Consider the following 14,508-nt stretch of genomic DNA (forward strand, 5'->3'; position numbering starts at 1 on the left):
GGGTAAGACTAATATACATTTTGAAAATATATGTAACCAAAGCCATCTGCTGAATGGAAGTGAATTCAAATGGCAAGCTGTTTCGACTGTCAGAAATCTCCACTCAGTGAACACTATTAGGTACATCTGTACACCTGCTTGCTAACACACATCTAATCAGCCAATTATGTGGCAGCATCTCAATCCATAAAAGTATAGAGACAAGGTCAAGAGGTTTAATTGTTGTTCAGACCAAGTATCAGAATGGGGAAAAAATGTATTTAAGTGACTTTGACCATGGAATGATTGTTGGTGCCAGATGGGGTGTTTTGGCTATCTCAGAAACTGCTGATCTCCTGGGATTTTCACACACAGCAGTCTCTAGAGTTTACAGAGAATGCTCCAAGAAACAAAAATTATTAGTGAGCGGCAGTTCTGTGGGCCTCGTTAATGAGAGAGGTCAGGAGAATGGCATGGAAGGCTCAGGACATGAATGACCTTAGTTCAGACAATTCTTGAAAGGAGATTGGAAGAGAAGCAGGTAAGATAAAAATGAAATTGTTACTTAAGTCGCAGTAAAAGTTAGAGTTGAGACACAAGAGTCTGAAGATGCTGCAATCTGGAGCATAAAGCAAACAGGACTGAGCAGCATCTGTGAAGGAAAAGGTATTGTTGATGTTTGGGGTCAAGATGCTGCATCAGGATTTAATCATTTGCTTTTTGCTGCATGAGAGAGATTGCCTGTTAACAATATCCAGCAAAACGGACATTCAGAAAAAAAGATGCTGGAATGGCAGCTGAAGGGCATGGTATAGCTTGTGAAAATAGGAGGCAGAAAGCTCATAATTCCTGAGGAAAAATATACAAGAAAATATTGAACAGTTATATGATTGTAAGTGCAATCTAAAAGTTGAACCAACAGAAATTGGCACTGACTAGATGGGCCAAAGGGCCTGTTTCTGAGCAGTACTTACTCTACAACTCTACAAGACACCTTGTAATTCTGTGAATAGCTTTCATCCATTGATAATATGAATATGTAAATCACTCTTTCTTCACCAAATGGGTCAATCAATATAGCGTGTTTAAGTGTGTGAAGATATATATGGCAATTGCACACGTTCAGTCTTGTTGTAGAGAGCAATGTAAACAAGATACATGTGGTTTTGCAGTTCTTAGTGATTCATGCCTCTCATCAATTCATTATATTCCTGGCACAACATACTAGAATAAGAACCTGCAAATATATCACATATATCCTCCTCCTCCCCCCAGGTAAAGGTACAGAAATAGCCATTTGGTGACAAAAATAAAAACAGCTACTTTTATTTTTGACAATCCTCTGCCAATCATCAGTGTCTAAACTGGCACTTTGGACTGAAGTGTTGATGCAAAGTATAATTACGAAGTGCTACAATAACTAACTGATCTTCCAAAATAGAGAGTACTTTCTCCTTACTCAGCTATTTGCTGTATTCCCCTCAGGAGGAATGTACATATAACAAGAAATGAAGGACTACTGTGACGTTCAGTTGAGCATCGTTTTGCTGGCAATGCTCTCTGCTTCTTCCCTCTCCAGTTTAAGTTGCCACTTGTACCTCTGCTCTACTGACTCATCCCAATCCATCTTCAAAACCATTTTAACTGTATCTCCTCTTTTACTCTTCATTCAGAAATTTCCTCGTACTCTGCTTCAAACACCAGAGCAATAAACAAATTGTCCCTCGCCCTGAGGATGTGATGTCTTAAGCTCAAACAAGCCTACAAAATAATAAATACTCTCCCTGATTGTACTGGTCTTCATCTATGAAAAATGTAAAACTTTGTATTAGACCAGCTGAATTGGCCAACAAAACAGACATCTTATCTACCACACCTTGGATTATCACCAAGATTCTGGAACATCACTCACTATTTGAAGAATATGCCAAAGTTTAGGAAATTTGAGTCCTTAGCACTACGTCATTTTTAAACAGGGATGAATTTCATTCTTGTAGTGAAGTGGCAATAATACAGGATTTCTGTCTGTTTTACTCACCACACCTCAATTTTCAGAATCCAAGGTCATTTTAAATGGGACATGTCTTGACATGCTTAGCATTCCCCATAGTTCTGCATTTTGTATTCTTTATTCTCTCCCCCTCCCTCTTTCTCCCCTCATTAATCTATTAGCCACACAGCCTCTGACTTGAGTCTAATCATGATCCCCAAAATCTACATGGAGTTTACAATTTTACCCTGCCAAGCTAGGGAAGTAATGTCCTCACAGTCCATTCATAGTTCAACATTTTTATAATTCAATTAAAGTTGGTAATTACGGACCTTAAAATTCGTTCTTCCAGCAGTCAGGAAGAAGCTGAAAGGGTTGGGGTGAGAAAGGCTGAAGTATTAAGTTGAAAACAACAGGAGTGTGCATGGCATGGGAAATGGAGGGGCTGCGATACTTCACCTGCCATCTCAGAATGGGATCTATTCCTTGCCATGTTTTGCCTCACCTGATCTCATTGTTTATTCTCAAGTAAAATGGATGATATAAAGCTCCAGCATGTAACTGGACTTGCCTCTATTGAATCTCTTACAGTGATGATTAATCCTCTATTCTACAAACATAATTCTCAGAGACATCGAGTCATAGAGGACTATAGCACCGAAATAGGCCATTCAGCCCATCTAGGCCATGCCAATCTATTAATCTGCCTAGTCCCACCAACCTGCACCAGGACCATAACCATTCATACCCCTCCCATCCATGTACCTATCCAAATTTCTTTGCAATGTTGAAATCGACCCCACATCTACCACTTCTGCTGCTAGTCCTTGTTAAACAGATAAGGCAACTCTCCAATATTCTTTGACATCGTTGGTGTTTGACCTACCAGCCCATCTCATGAATGGAACCAAATGTGTTGGACCAGCCAGCATAAGGCTCTGTTTTCATGTGGGCAGACACCTGTAACTACTTATCAAATGTCCATTTCTTTGAATAGACAAATGTATTTATAAATTGAATCTTTCAAAATAAATGCATTTTCTTTATTCATATAGTTCATGATTTTCTGAAAATCCCTGTATGCAACAGATGATCTTAGTTATAGATAGGGTCACATAAACTAGTCAGTAAAAGGCAATACATGAACATTTTCAGTTTTTGATCCATGGTGGTCCCTAGGAATCATATATCAATCAACAGAAAAGTGATCAACTTCTAACCACAGTTACATGGAGTTAGTAAGTCATGGTGTACCTCAGATTTACAATCACTCCAATGGGTCTGGATATTGTAACACAAGAGGCAACAACCTTCACCCTTGCTGAGCTCACTGGTGAGTGGATATCTTACCTTTGGTATCAAATGGTATTAATGTACATAGACTTCCATTAGACGACCAAGGACAATGAAACACTGCTCCACCTTCTGTAACCTTTTCTTGGGTTGTATTTGCCTTTGGAGCACCAATAAGGACACCTCGACTGGAAACAGGGAAAAATATTTTAAATGTGGTTATCTAACATAATACCTTTCACATAGTTTTGGTTGATAATCACTGTTAACTGTGACTTCACTAAAATGAAGACCACTCAATATGTTTCCTTCAATAATGACAACACTTAAATAAGGGATGAATCTTAAGGAGTTCAATTTGAGAAAGAAATGTTGCAGTACCATATGTTAACCTGACTTAGTTAAATTCAGTGTGTCTGTAAGGTGCACACTTGGTGATTGACTCAATCTGATGCATGATTAGTTAAGGCAACTCTCCGATATTCTTTGATGTTATTGGTGTTTGACCTACCAGCCCATCTCCTGAATGGAACCAAAAGTATTGGACCAGTCATTAATGAGGCTCTGTTCTCATGTGGACAGACACCTGCAACATCTTATCCTGATGGGAAGTGCCACCCTGGCTGGAGAAACTGCAAAAAGATAGGAATTACTCTAGCTCACAGCTGGTGTTCATCAAATCGTGTCTCTGACAATACCTAAACTTTCTGCGTTTGGGTAAATGTGTACTGTCACCATACAGAGTGATTATCCATCCTGTATCAAGCTAACAGAAACTTACTGGATTTCATCTAGAGACTACAAGATGTGATCATCGGTTTCTGCTTTGTTCAAATATGTACTTGAGAAAAGCCGACAACACAATTGAACTGTTATCTGCATGACAGTGGTACACACACTAAATCATGGTTAACTTAATTGCTAAAGAAATTGACAAGAAATCATAACGCAGGCTGTACATTGCAAACACATTGACTTTAGCAAAAAACTGTTCTTTTGAACTATTCCTTGCATCTCATTTGGAGATGCTATCTTAGCTTCTCTTTTTCATTTCTTACTATTTTGCTTTTCATTCACTTCTGAAGTGTTCTTCTGATAGAGCACTGGGAGCTACTTACAGAATTGTCAACAATTTGGATTTTTCTGTCCAAGGTTCAAGAGAACTAATTTAGAATTAATTTGAAAATGCAAACACGAGGAAATCTGCAGATGCTGGAATTTCAAGCAACACACACAAAATGCTGGTGGAACGCAGCAGGCCAGGCAGCATCTATAGGAAGAGGTACAGTCAACGTTTTGGGTCAAGATCCTTCGTCAGGACCAACTGAAAGGAGAGATAGTAGATTTGAAAGTGGGAGTGGGAGGGGCCCCCCACTTTCAAATCTCTTACCATCTCTTCTTTCAGTTAGTCCTGACGAAGGGTCTCGGCCTGAAACGTCAACTGCACCTCTTCCTAGAGATGCTGCCTGGCCTGCTGCGTTCACCAGCAACTTTGATGTGTGTTGCTTTAATTAATTAGCATGTTTATTTCGGCTTTTTTCTTAAAGATGTGCTGTGTGCCTCCCGGCTACCGCTGCATTCTCCGCGAATCGTTATCTGTCCGCGGCCTGGGGGTTGGGGTGGTGGGACTCTGGGGTGTTATCTTGTTGTCGTCTGTTACCATGAGGGCAGGCAGGTCATCTTCTCCTATGACTGCCCGCCTCGATGTCGAAGGTCGAGGTTCATCGTCTGCTGTGGCTGATGTGGAAGGCTTGAAAAACGACAGTACTGTATGCTTGACTGCCGAGCCTCGCACATTTTTCTATCATACAGTTCTTTGCAAGCACTCAAACCAACTTGAAAATATACCCTAAACCTACGTACCCTTTCAAAATTAAAGTCGTACTTTATCATTGCAGCGAAAATCTCACATAGTTGCCTCACGTTCAGTTTCCTGGACGACTTCACATTCGCTACTGCATTCGGTTTTGATTGTTATCCTTTCCTCTTCCAATTGCATCAGCTCTTCATCAGTTCTTGGTCATGGGATGCCAAAACCTCTTCAACATCATCTTCATCAGCTTCCACAAGCCAAACTCACTTTGTCCTTACTTCGTTCACCACGATCAAAACGCTTAATTATGTCTAGTTTTACGCTGTGTAACACCCTTATGAGTTCTTTTAGGCTTTTCCGATACCTTAGAACTCATCTTGCAGACGGCTGCTCACAGGCACGTGTTTAAGCAATGCTGGCGAGAATGCAGTTCCAAATCCGGGGGGCGTGCGCTGCCTTTTATTGCGTGCTGCCTTTCTTCGTAACAGTGAAAACAGCTTCTGTTAGTGAAAACAGGGAACTAATGTAGGTCTTTCGTGACAGAGAGGTTTTGTAAAGCGAATGTTCGAAAAGTGGGGACACCTATATATCTATTTGCAATTAAAATCTAGATATTTTAGACTCTCTTATCTAAGTAGTTAAGTTTTGCTCTAACTGACTTGGTGGGAATATTATTGTAACTGAGTGTTCTTTGTCTGCTAATCCTATAAATTGTAGCATGGGAGGGGGGAGGGGGGGAAAAAAAAAAAGAGAATTTCTGTCTCTGATGATTCAGCTCCAAGCTTCTCGCCGGCTGAGCTCGAACAAATAAACTGGTGAAAAGGATAAAGTAAAGAACTGTGTGGTGTGGTTATTGGTCCGGCGAATTTAAGTTTACATTTGGTGCCGTGACTCAGATCCCAACATAGGGAATGTTCCTCTGGGCTAAATGTTCCTCCGAGAGTTTGAATCGAACAAAACTGAGTGGTGGGGCGCCCGAGGGATTTTACCTCTGGCCACTCCTTGTGTCCGTTCAGGCGTTCTGCCCCTCACCCATCGAAACCTGTACCTTGACGGGATCCAACAAACCACCCGGACCAGGAGAATAAGGTAAGCAGTTGCTTTTGTGAGAATTACTGGAGAATAAGGCTAGCAGTTGTTTTTGTGAGTACTAAAGTCTGCGGGTGCTGAAGAATTGGGCAGCAGATCACTGGCAGTGATCTATTACATTTTTCTTTTGGGTTGGGTCGCAGCGATTGGGCAGTGGGTTAGTGGCAGTAACCTATTACATCTTGGGGCTGGTGACAGCAACCTGGTAATTAGATAAGGAGTTAACCGACCAGTTCTATTCTAATTGACATTGGGGCCGGTGTTAGTGGTCCAGTAAGACATTTGGCCAAACAGAGAGGAAAGGGACTCACCTGCAGTCTATCTGGATGTTAAGTGCAGCGCTAACAAAGAACTGAGAAACGGTGAGTGGTCACTAGGAGGAGTTTGTGACATAACCTCTTGTGAACAAGCAGTAAATTTAATTTGGAAGAATTGCAGTAAAAAGTAGAAATTATTGATCAAGGAATGGAAAGATAGAGCTGATACCGAATGGAATAGTATTTTACTGGCCAGTTGGAGGAATAATGTCTGTGATAAAGGGGTAGAGGTACATACGTCAGAAGGAGATCCCAAGAAATGAGAAACATTAAAGGCGGAGTGCAAATGGGCAGATGGGAGAAGGAAAAAAGAACGAGAAAAACAAAGAAAACAGGCAAAGGCAGATATGGACATTCAGGAAGGTTTAAATGGGCACTGTCGCATGCAAGATCCAGGGCCAATATGGGATCCCGAACCTATGTCTGGCATACCAACCCTGTTTGAGGACAGTGACCACGATGGGGATTGGACACCCACCGTATTCCCCACCTTACCAGGGGCTGAGTGCACCCAGTGCTTCCAAACCCCAATCCTCCTAGTATTCAGATACGGTGGCCGCTCGGGTAAAACAGCAGCGGAAGGGAAGGGAAGGCTCCCTATACCCTGAGATCCAGAGAGGGAAAGGGATTATTCCGAGACAGGGAGGGAAGAATCCAATAAAACCCCCAGAGTTAATGGCTCCACAGAGACAATTGCCTACCCAAATGCGGCCCAATCCACGAGCAGCCGAGGAGGGGCAGCCCTCTGTAATTCTTGTGTATGCACCCTGGAAGCCTTAAGAAATGATATAGTGACCATGAATCAGGCCCCAGATAGAAAACAGAAACCAGCACAGTTTGCTCAGACAACAGGAAATCTGCAGATGCTGGAAATTCAAGCAACACACATCAAAGTTGCTGGTGAACGCAGCAGGCCAGGCAGCATCTCTAAGAGGAGGTACAGTCGACGTTTCAGGCTGAGACCCTTCGTCAGGACTAACTGAAGGAAGAGTTAGTAAGAGATTTGAAAGTAGGAGGGAGAGGGGGAGATCCAAGAGTCCTGACGAAGGGTCTCAGCCTGAAACGTCAACTGTACCTCTTCCTAGAGATGCTGCCTGGCCTGCTGCGTTCACCAGCAACTTTGATGACAGCTTGCTCAGTATGTCCGCAGTACTATACAAATGTATAATGTGACCCCACAAGATTTATTCGGTCTCTGCTGTATGATTCTCTCAGCTGATGAGGGGCGGAAATGGAAGGCAGAATTAAGATACCAAACCTATCAGAAGTTACAGGCGGGAATCCATAATGAGAATGAACAGACAGACCAGATTATCCAAGCCTTGGAAAGGGCTCTCCAACAACCTGTAAACATCACTAAAGTACTTGAATGCAAACCTAAGCCTGGGGAATCGGGACCAGACTATCGGGACCGATTTGTGGCCTGCTACAGCACTTCCGCAGGAGGCCAATCCTCTAATAATGGGAGTCCGTCCCCACCGTTTAGTGCCTTACTGCTCCAATGCTTACCAAGTTAGCCAACATGATTAAAACTAATAGTATGGATTGGCCTGAATGATCGAAATCGAATGCGATGAATTTTGACATATTATTGGGACCCGGTGTGAGGTTTCATTTACAGCCACCACCAGTCTGGGGTGTAATCTAGCATGGAGAGACTTGCTCTGCCCAGTGGAAGTCGAGATTTTATGCACAGACAAGGGTGTCACCCTGGGACTAGCGAACAACCGACAGCTTCTCCAGAATCCGATCCCCCAGTGGTGGGCACTTAATCTGGACTCCGCTTTGTTTGAACCCCCTCTGCCAGAGGCAGACCCTCATGAGACTGTGCTATGACCCTACGGGGTGTGCCACTGAGGAAAGCCAATATTATGCACCCCTCGAGGGACAGAAGTTCCCAGTCGCGGTGTTTGGAGAGGTTAAAGGAAGAGAGGGCAGTGCATTACTGGCCGAAGTTCCGGGTTTCCTTTGGTGACAGACAGGACCGGTGGTTCCCTATACCACTGTTAGGGTTGGCCCTAGGTTCAAGCCAAAGAGCCTAGGGCTCCTTGCCTACACCCTGACAAAACAAGCCTCCAGCACCGAGGGAGAATGGCAAGACTTGGCCACGGGCCAACTCCGATACTGGAAGCGTCGGAGGTGAAGACGGGACATCTGGTAAGACTCTTTTAATATTGACCGAACCCAAGACGTTGTACCACATCTCTGGGCAATCTCAAGGCCATGAAGTCAGCCTCACCAACTGTCCCACCCCTGTCCGGATCACCGTGAAAGGAGGAAAGACTCTCCCATCCCTTCTGCAATACCCCCTCAAGCCCGAGGCAACGTTTTATGAAGATGGAAGGTCTTTTGTGGATCCAGCAGGGAAATGATATTCTGGCTATGCGATAGTGAAGTGATTGAGCAAGCCTCTTTTGAAGCAGCTGTCTCCGCCCAGAAAGCTGAGCTGCTTGCTCTGACTTGTGCCTGTATCCTAGCAACAGACTAAAGTGTGAACCTTTACACAGACTCCTGTTAGGCACTGACTACAGAACTTTGGGGGGGTTCCTGACTTCCTCTGGTCACCCCATTAGTAATGCTACCTTTGTAAACAACTTACTCACTGCTCTACAGCTACCTTGAGTTTTGGCTATTATTAGATGTGCAACCCAAACTGGGGAATCTGATGAGATATCTAAGGGCAATTCTAGGGCTGATGCAGCAGCTAAACAGATCCCACACTTTTAGTCCCCACAGGAACCCAACAAGCTCCTATTAGACAAAACCTAAGGATGGGTATGCCAGACATGGGGGAAATACGCAAGTTTCGGGGTGGGGGGGGAGAGAGAGAGGGGGAGAGGGAATTTCTGTCTCTCTGATGATTCGGCTCCAAGCTTCTCACCAGCTGAGCTCGAACAAATAAATTGGTGAAAAGGATAAAATAAAGAACTGTGTGGTGCAGTTATTGGTCCAGCTAATTTAAGTTTACATCCACCTCACTTTGTCCTGGTTCCATTTTCACAATAGAATGAATCCATGAACAATGTACAATTATTTGTTTTAAATTCTGCCATTTGTTCCATTTCTGGAATAGTGCACGGGGATTCTTGGCGCAGCTGAAAGAGGACTGCACTGATGAAAGTCATGTCTGCACCTCATGAAAAAGGGAACTTACAAATTCGGACCAGCAGTAGGCCATTCGGCCACTTGGCATCTCAAGCATGCTTGCTGTAAATAAAGATCCTGGTTGATCAGTTTCTCACCTTACCTTCAAATTCCCCGCTTCTACTGGTAACTATTCTGATCAAGAATCTATCTATGATCTCCCTCAATACTAAAAATGACCACACCCTCAAGTGAAAACTTTCGCATAGCTTAAGGCATACCAGGTGCATGAGCAAGTATCCTGTATCTCAGGCAGGGATACAAAGTGGTGACCAGGAGAGAAGCAATGTATAGGCTGGGTCCTGGGAAGTTCTTAGTCTGAGATAAAGCTGAAATGGTAGGAGTTAATCAGGAAGGCAATGGGTTCCATATCCTTACACCAGGTCCCAGTGCTGCAAGTTTAATGACCTCATATGTCTGGTCAGCTCCAAGAGGACCACAACATGGAGAGCAATGCTGGCTGGAGGCAGGGCCTCGTGCTTTGGCTCGAGGCAGGGTCACTCAGGCTCAAACAGGTCAAACAAAAACCCCATTTTACAGGTTGCACACTCTAGCTATTCAACTGTGGCAGGAATACCTTCAATCAAATACTTTAACACAACAGATATCATTCCTTCCTCTCCTATAGCAAGATGGTGAGTGACCATTATTTGGAACAATGCAATGCATATGGGTGAGCATGGGAGCTATAATTTCTAAAAACTAAATAAATTGAGAAGCGTGTTCTCACAATTATAGGAAGTGACAATCGAGTAGTTCTTGGTCTAAAGTAGATCACATGTCAAGCAGATATTAGAACACTGATACAAGACCTCCTACTTCACACTCTATTCCTTCTCGTCCTCAGTGTACTCAAACCCTGGTGCCTCTCTTACTTTAGAAATCCAAGATGCCTCATGTGCATACATCTTGTCCAACAAGAATACAGTGTCCAACAAGAACACAGGAAAACAACTTCACACACTGACACTCTCAGGTATTATCTCAGTTACTGGCACACCTTGGAGTGATAACGGTAACAGTGGTCATAAAGCAAGATTTGGTCTGGGTGTGAGCAAACCGTGTCAAGCCTAGGAATAGCCAACTCTAGTGTCAACTCCCTTGAGTGCAAGGGTCACACTGGAGGAATCAGATGACAAATGCAGTGAGGGAAACCTGCGGAGAACAACCATTGTGCATATACTCTGATAATTGGGGTCTTATCCAGACTACCTAAGATGTCCAAGGCATTGGAAGAGTATGGCTGTAACCCTACATTTGTCTTTCCACAGTCTGCAGCCTGTCCTTACTGACCCTGTAATTATACCTGCAAACACTTTCCAACATTTTGGTTGGGTTTATCTTGCTTTCCTAACATACGGCTTTGTCCTCAAGAGGGAGTAAGTTCCCTTTTACTCCTCTGGGGCGCTGCCTGGCCATGAGGAATTGAGCTGCAGACTGCAAAATGTGGCAGATATGAAGACATTCAGGACCAGGAGAACAGATAGAGCATTCCAGGGAGGAATGGAGCACTCCCTGTAGTGTATGGCTTGCAAATTCTTATCCTCCAGATACAACAGCCCTTGGATATGAGGAGATGGAGACATAGAATGTGTACAGAAAGGAATATTGGGCATGTAGAGAAAGGAAGGCTGGATATGTATAGATAGGAAAGTTTGGTGTTTAGAGACAGAAATGTTGGACATGTGGAGATAGAAACATTAGATGTGTACATGAGACAGATAAAAACATTGGGGAATAGTTACTTTGGAACCTTCCATCCCCTAATACTTTGACCTCCTTTAGCAAGAAGACTTTGAGCCTTCTTGTTCTGGCCCTGGCCATGCTAAAGTCCCTAGGTAAGTACCAGTAAAATAAAACTAAATCTAAAACAGGTTCACTCACTCAGTGCAAAATTTATCAGCCACCTTGGGAGCTCCAGTCCTAAGGGATCTGCTTTTTATTCCCCACAAATCTGCAAATCATTAAGAAATGAAGTGTGTGTAAGTTCCTCCCGCTGCTTGGACCAGACTTGCTGTGCTTGGTCAGTATTGTGTTAGATTCTTATGTTCAGCCCAAGCTGAATGACAGGCATCAGATATGGATTGATGTTCTAATTGCACATTCTGTGCACTTCCACCTTGTGGGAGATTCAGTCTAGGTAACAGAGAGGGACATTTGGAACTGATATTGTGCATGTCAGACCCACACTGCTTAAATAACCCTTACAGCCTTCATTAACATTATCTCACATAGACAGACACTGTTTCCAAGTTTGGCATTTACTGTTTATCACTGGGTTATGATCGGGCTTCAAACAACTGAGTGACTTACCACTAATTGTTAGCAATCACTTTAATGATTCTAAGACCATAAGCTATAGGAGCAGAATTAGGCCATTTGGCCCATTGAGTCAGCTCCACCATTTCATCATGGCTGATTCATTTCCCTCTTAGTCCCAATCTCCTGCTTTCTCCCCGTATCTCTTCGTGCCCTGATTAATCAATTCCATGGGAATGGAGTTACATATATGCCACATTGGCAGGTTTCTCCCTGGTGAAGACGACGACTTTATACCAATCCATTAATTTAGAACATAGGACATCGAGCAGTGCAGCACAATATGCACCCTTTGTCCCACAATGCTGTGCTGACCTGTATGAATCAATCTAATTCTTCCCTCCTACATTGCCCATAACATTCCATTTTTCTTACATCTATGTGCCTATCTAAGAGTGTTTTAAGTGTTCCTATCGTATCAACCTCTGCTACCACCAATGGCAGTGGGACTCGGGCATCCACCACTGTGTTAAAAACCTACCTCTGACATCTCCCTTAAACTTTCCTCCTCTTGCCTTCAATTGATGTTCTCTGGTATTGGCCATTGCCAGCCTTTAACAGTCATTGTTACTGATCTCAACTTTTTATTTTCTTAATCTATCATTGTGCAAATTGAACTCAAAGTGCCTGCATTATTTCTTCAACCCTCTGCATAACTAGTCCAGTAACATAACACTCCCAAATGTAACAAACCACTGAATCAAATTCCTGTGCTGGAAGTAATGTGAGTGGAACCTACACCGTTATCAGTCAATTTTTTCACATGGGAATGGTAATTATGCAGTTTTGTTATGTCACTAGTAATCAAGAAACTTGGACTAAACATTGCATATCCTGTGTATATCTGACTCACAAGGGAGTCACAGTGTGAGACAAGTTCAAAACTCACAACAAGGGGCAAGGAGTGGCAGAGCCCAAAACAAAAAGATGAAGAAAAGCAATGCAACACTTCACTGACTTGATGTCAGATACTACGAGAACTGTTCAGTCTTTATTCTTTCATCAGACTGATAATTACACCTAAAGTCTTTTTTTTATATAAATACAAAGTCAAGTCACTGCATGTACTGACCAAGTTATCACAAAATGAGCTTGTTTAATCACACTACAAAATGTAATTCCCTTTTCTGTTTGAGGCTTCATTCAGTCACAAAGCTGATGTTTTTTTCTTTGAGCTGGATTTATTTGGCTACCGTTACTCGTTTTCAACCTTCAGAAAAGCCTGATTAAACTGTGTTTCCACTGCTTCACTCATCCCCATCTATCCAACTCAGCTACTTGGTCTCTTTCTGCTCCTTGTATGTTCCTTTCTGGTGTATATTACCTTTACTGATATCTTTTTGAGAAGGTAAAACCCACTAAAGTATTTTTTTTCTACTTATTAGAAACATCACCTCTTGTAAAGAAGGAAGGTAACTTTATAGTCATCTTCTATAAGCTCAGTAATGTCCCCTTTCCCCAGACTAAAGCAAACATAGTCCAGTTAGCATCACACCACTAACTGCTGTACTGTTGGCAAAGACAATAGTTGCAAAGCCATATTCATCAAAAGCTTCACTGAATTCCTGAGCAATGCACAAAATTTCACTCGCAAGTTGTGAATACTGGAACAAAATACTCACGTGCCAGCCCCAGGCATGTAGAACTCAACAGAAAATCCAAAGTAACTTCCTTTAGGTCCTGTGTAAATGACTGGATTCTCAGCATCGAGATTGAATGCACGAAGTTGTGAAAGTAGACATGAAAAAAATACCAGGGCTCCCATTAAATGCCAAAAATGCCGGGCCTCAACTGCACTGGGACAGAGCTGCATTTTTACAGACCTTTTTACATTCCAAACATGAGCCCAAGACCTACTCTGGAAAAAAATGTACTTTGTGCTTTTGAGGTCACTTCCTCAAACAGGAAAAGGGATTACATTTTGTAGCTGGCATGACTGCAGTTAAACAAATTCGTTATGATAACATGGTCAGTGCAGGCAGTGACTTGACTTTAAAAAAAAATTCCTGTTCAGTTGTGGAAGGACAACTGTACATGCAACCTCTCCCTCACTCTCATGCTGTGTTTTACCTTTCCTGCTCATTACATCCTTGCTGTAGTTTTAAAAGTGCTATCAAATTAATCCCACTTCCACTCTTTCACCGTAACCCTCCTTTTCAACATCAATATTGAATATATTCAAATCTTTTTGAAAGTTACTATTCAGTCTGTTTTTACATTTCATTTCAGACTATACAGTGGTGCTAGAAAGTGTGTGGACACTGTAGAATTGTCTCTATTTCTGCATAAATATGACCTAAAATGTGATCAGATCTTCATGCAAGTCCCAAAACTAGATAAAGAGAACCCATTAAATAAATAGCACAGACATTATATTTGCTCACTTATTGAGAAAAATGATCCAATATTACATGTATATGTTGGAAAAAGTATGTGAACCTTTGCTTTCAGTAACGGGTGTGACCCTCTTGTACAGCAATAACGTCAACTAAACATTTCTGGTAACTGTTGATCAGTCCTGCACATTAGCTTGGATGAATTTTAGGCCATTCCTCCTTACAAAA

General features: G+C 42.5%; 1 protein-coding gene across 1 annotated transcript in view; it reads right to left on the reverse strand.

Annotated features, from left to right (window-relative positions):
• Positions 1 to 14,244, reverse strand: part of LOC140191463 (integrin alpha-8-like) — a 168,530-nt gene extending 154,286 nt beyond the window's left edge. Inside the window, exons 1-2 of the mRNA XM_072248899.1 lie at positions 13,567 to 14,244; positions 3,320 to 3,450 (exon numbers count right to left, since the gene is read on the reverse strand). Coding sequence (XP_072105000.1) covers positions 3,320 to 3,450; positions 13,567 to 13,757 — 322 coding nt within the window. The 5' untranslated portion in view covers positions 13,758 to 14,244. The remainder of the gene's footprint in view (positions 1 to 3,319; positions 3,451 to 13,566) is intronic.
• Between the last annotated feature and the right edge of the window lie 264 nt (positions 14,245 to 14,508).

The sequence above is a fragment of the Mobula birostris genome, chromosome X, assembly GCF_030028105.1.
Source record: "Mobula birostris isolate sMobBir1 chromosome X, sMobBir1.hap1, whole genome shotgun sequence".
Taxonomy (NCBI): domain Eukaryota; kingdom Metazoa; phylum Chordata; class Chondrichthyes; order Myliobatiformes; family Myliobatidae; genus Mobula; species Mobula birostris.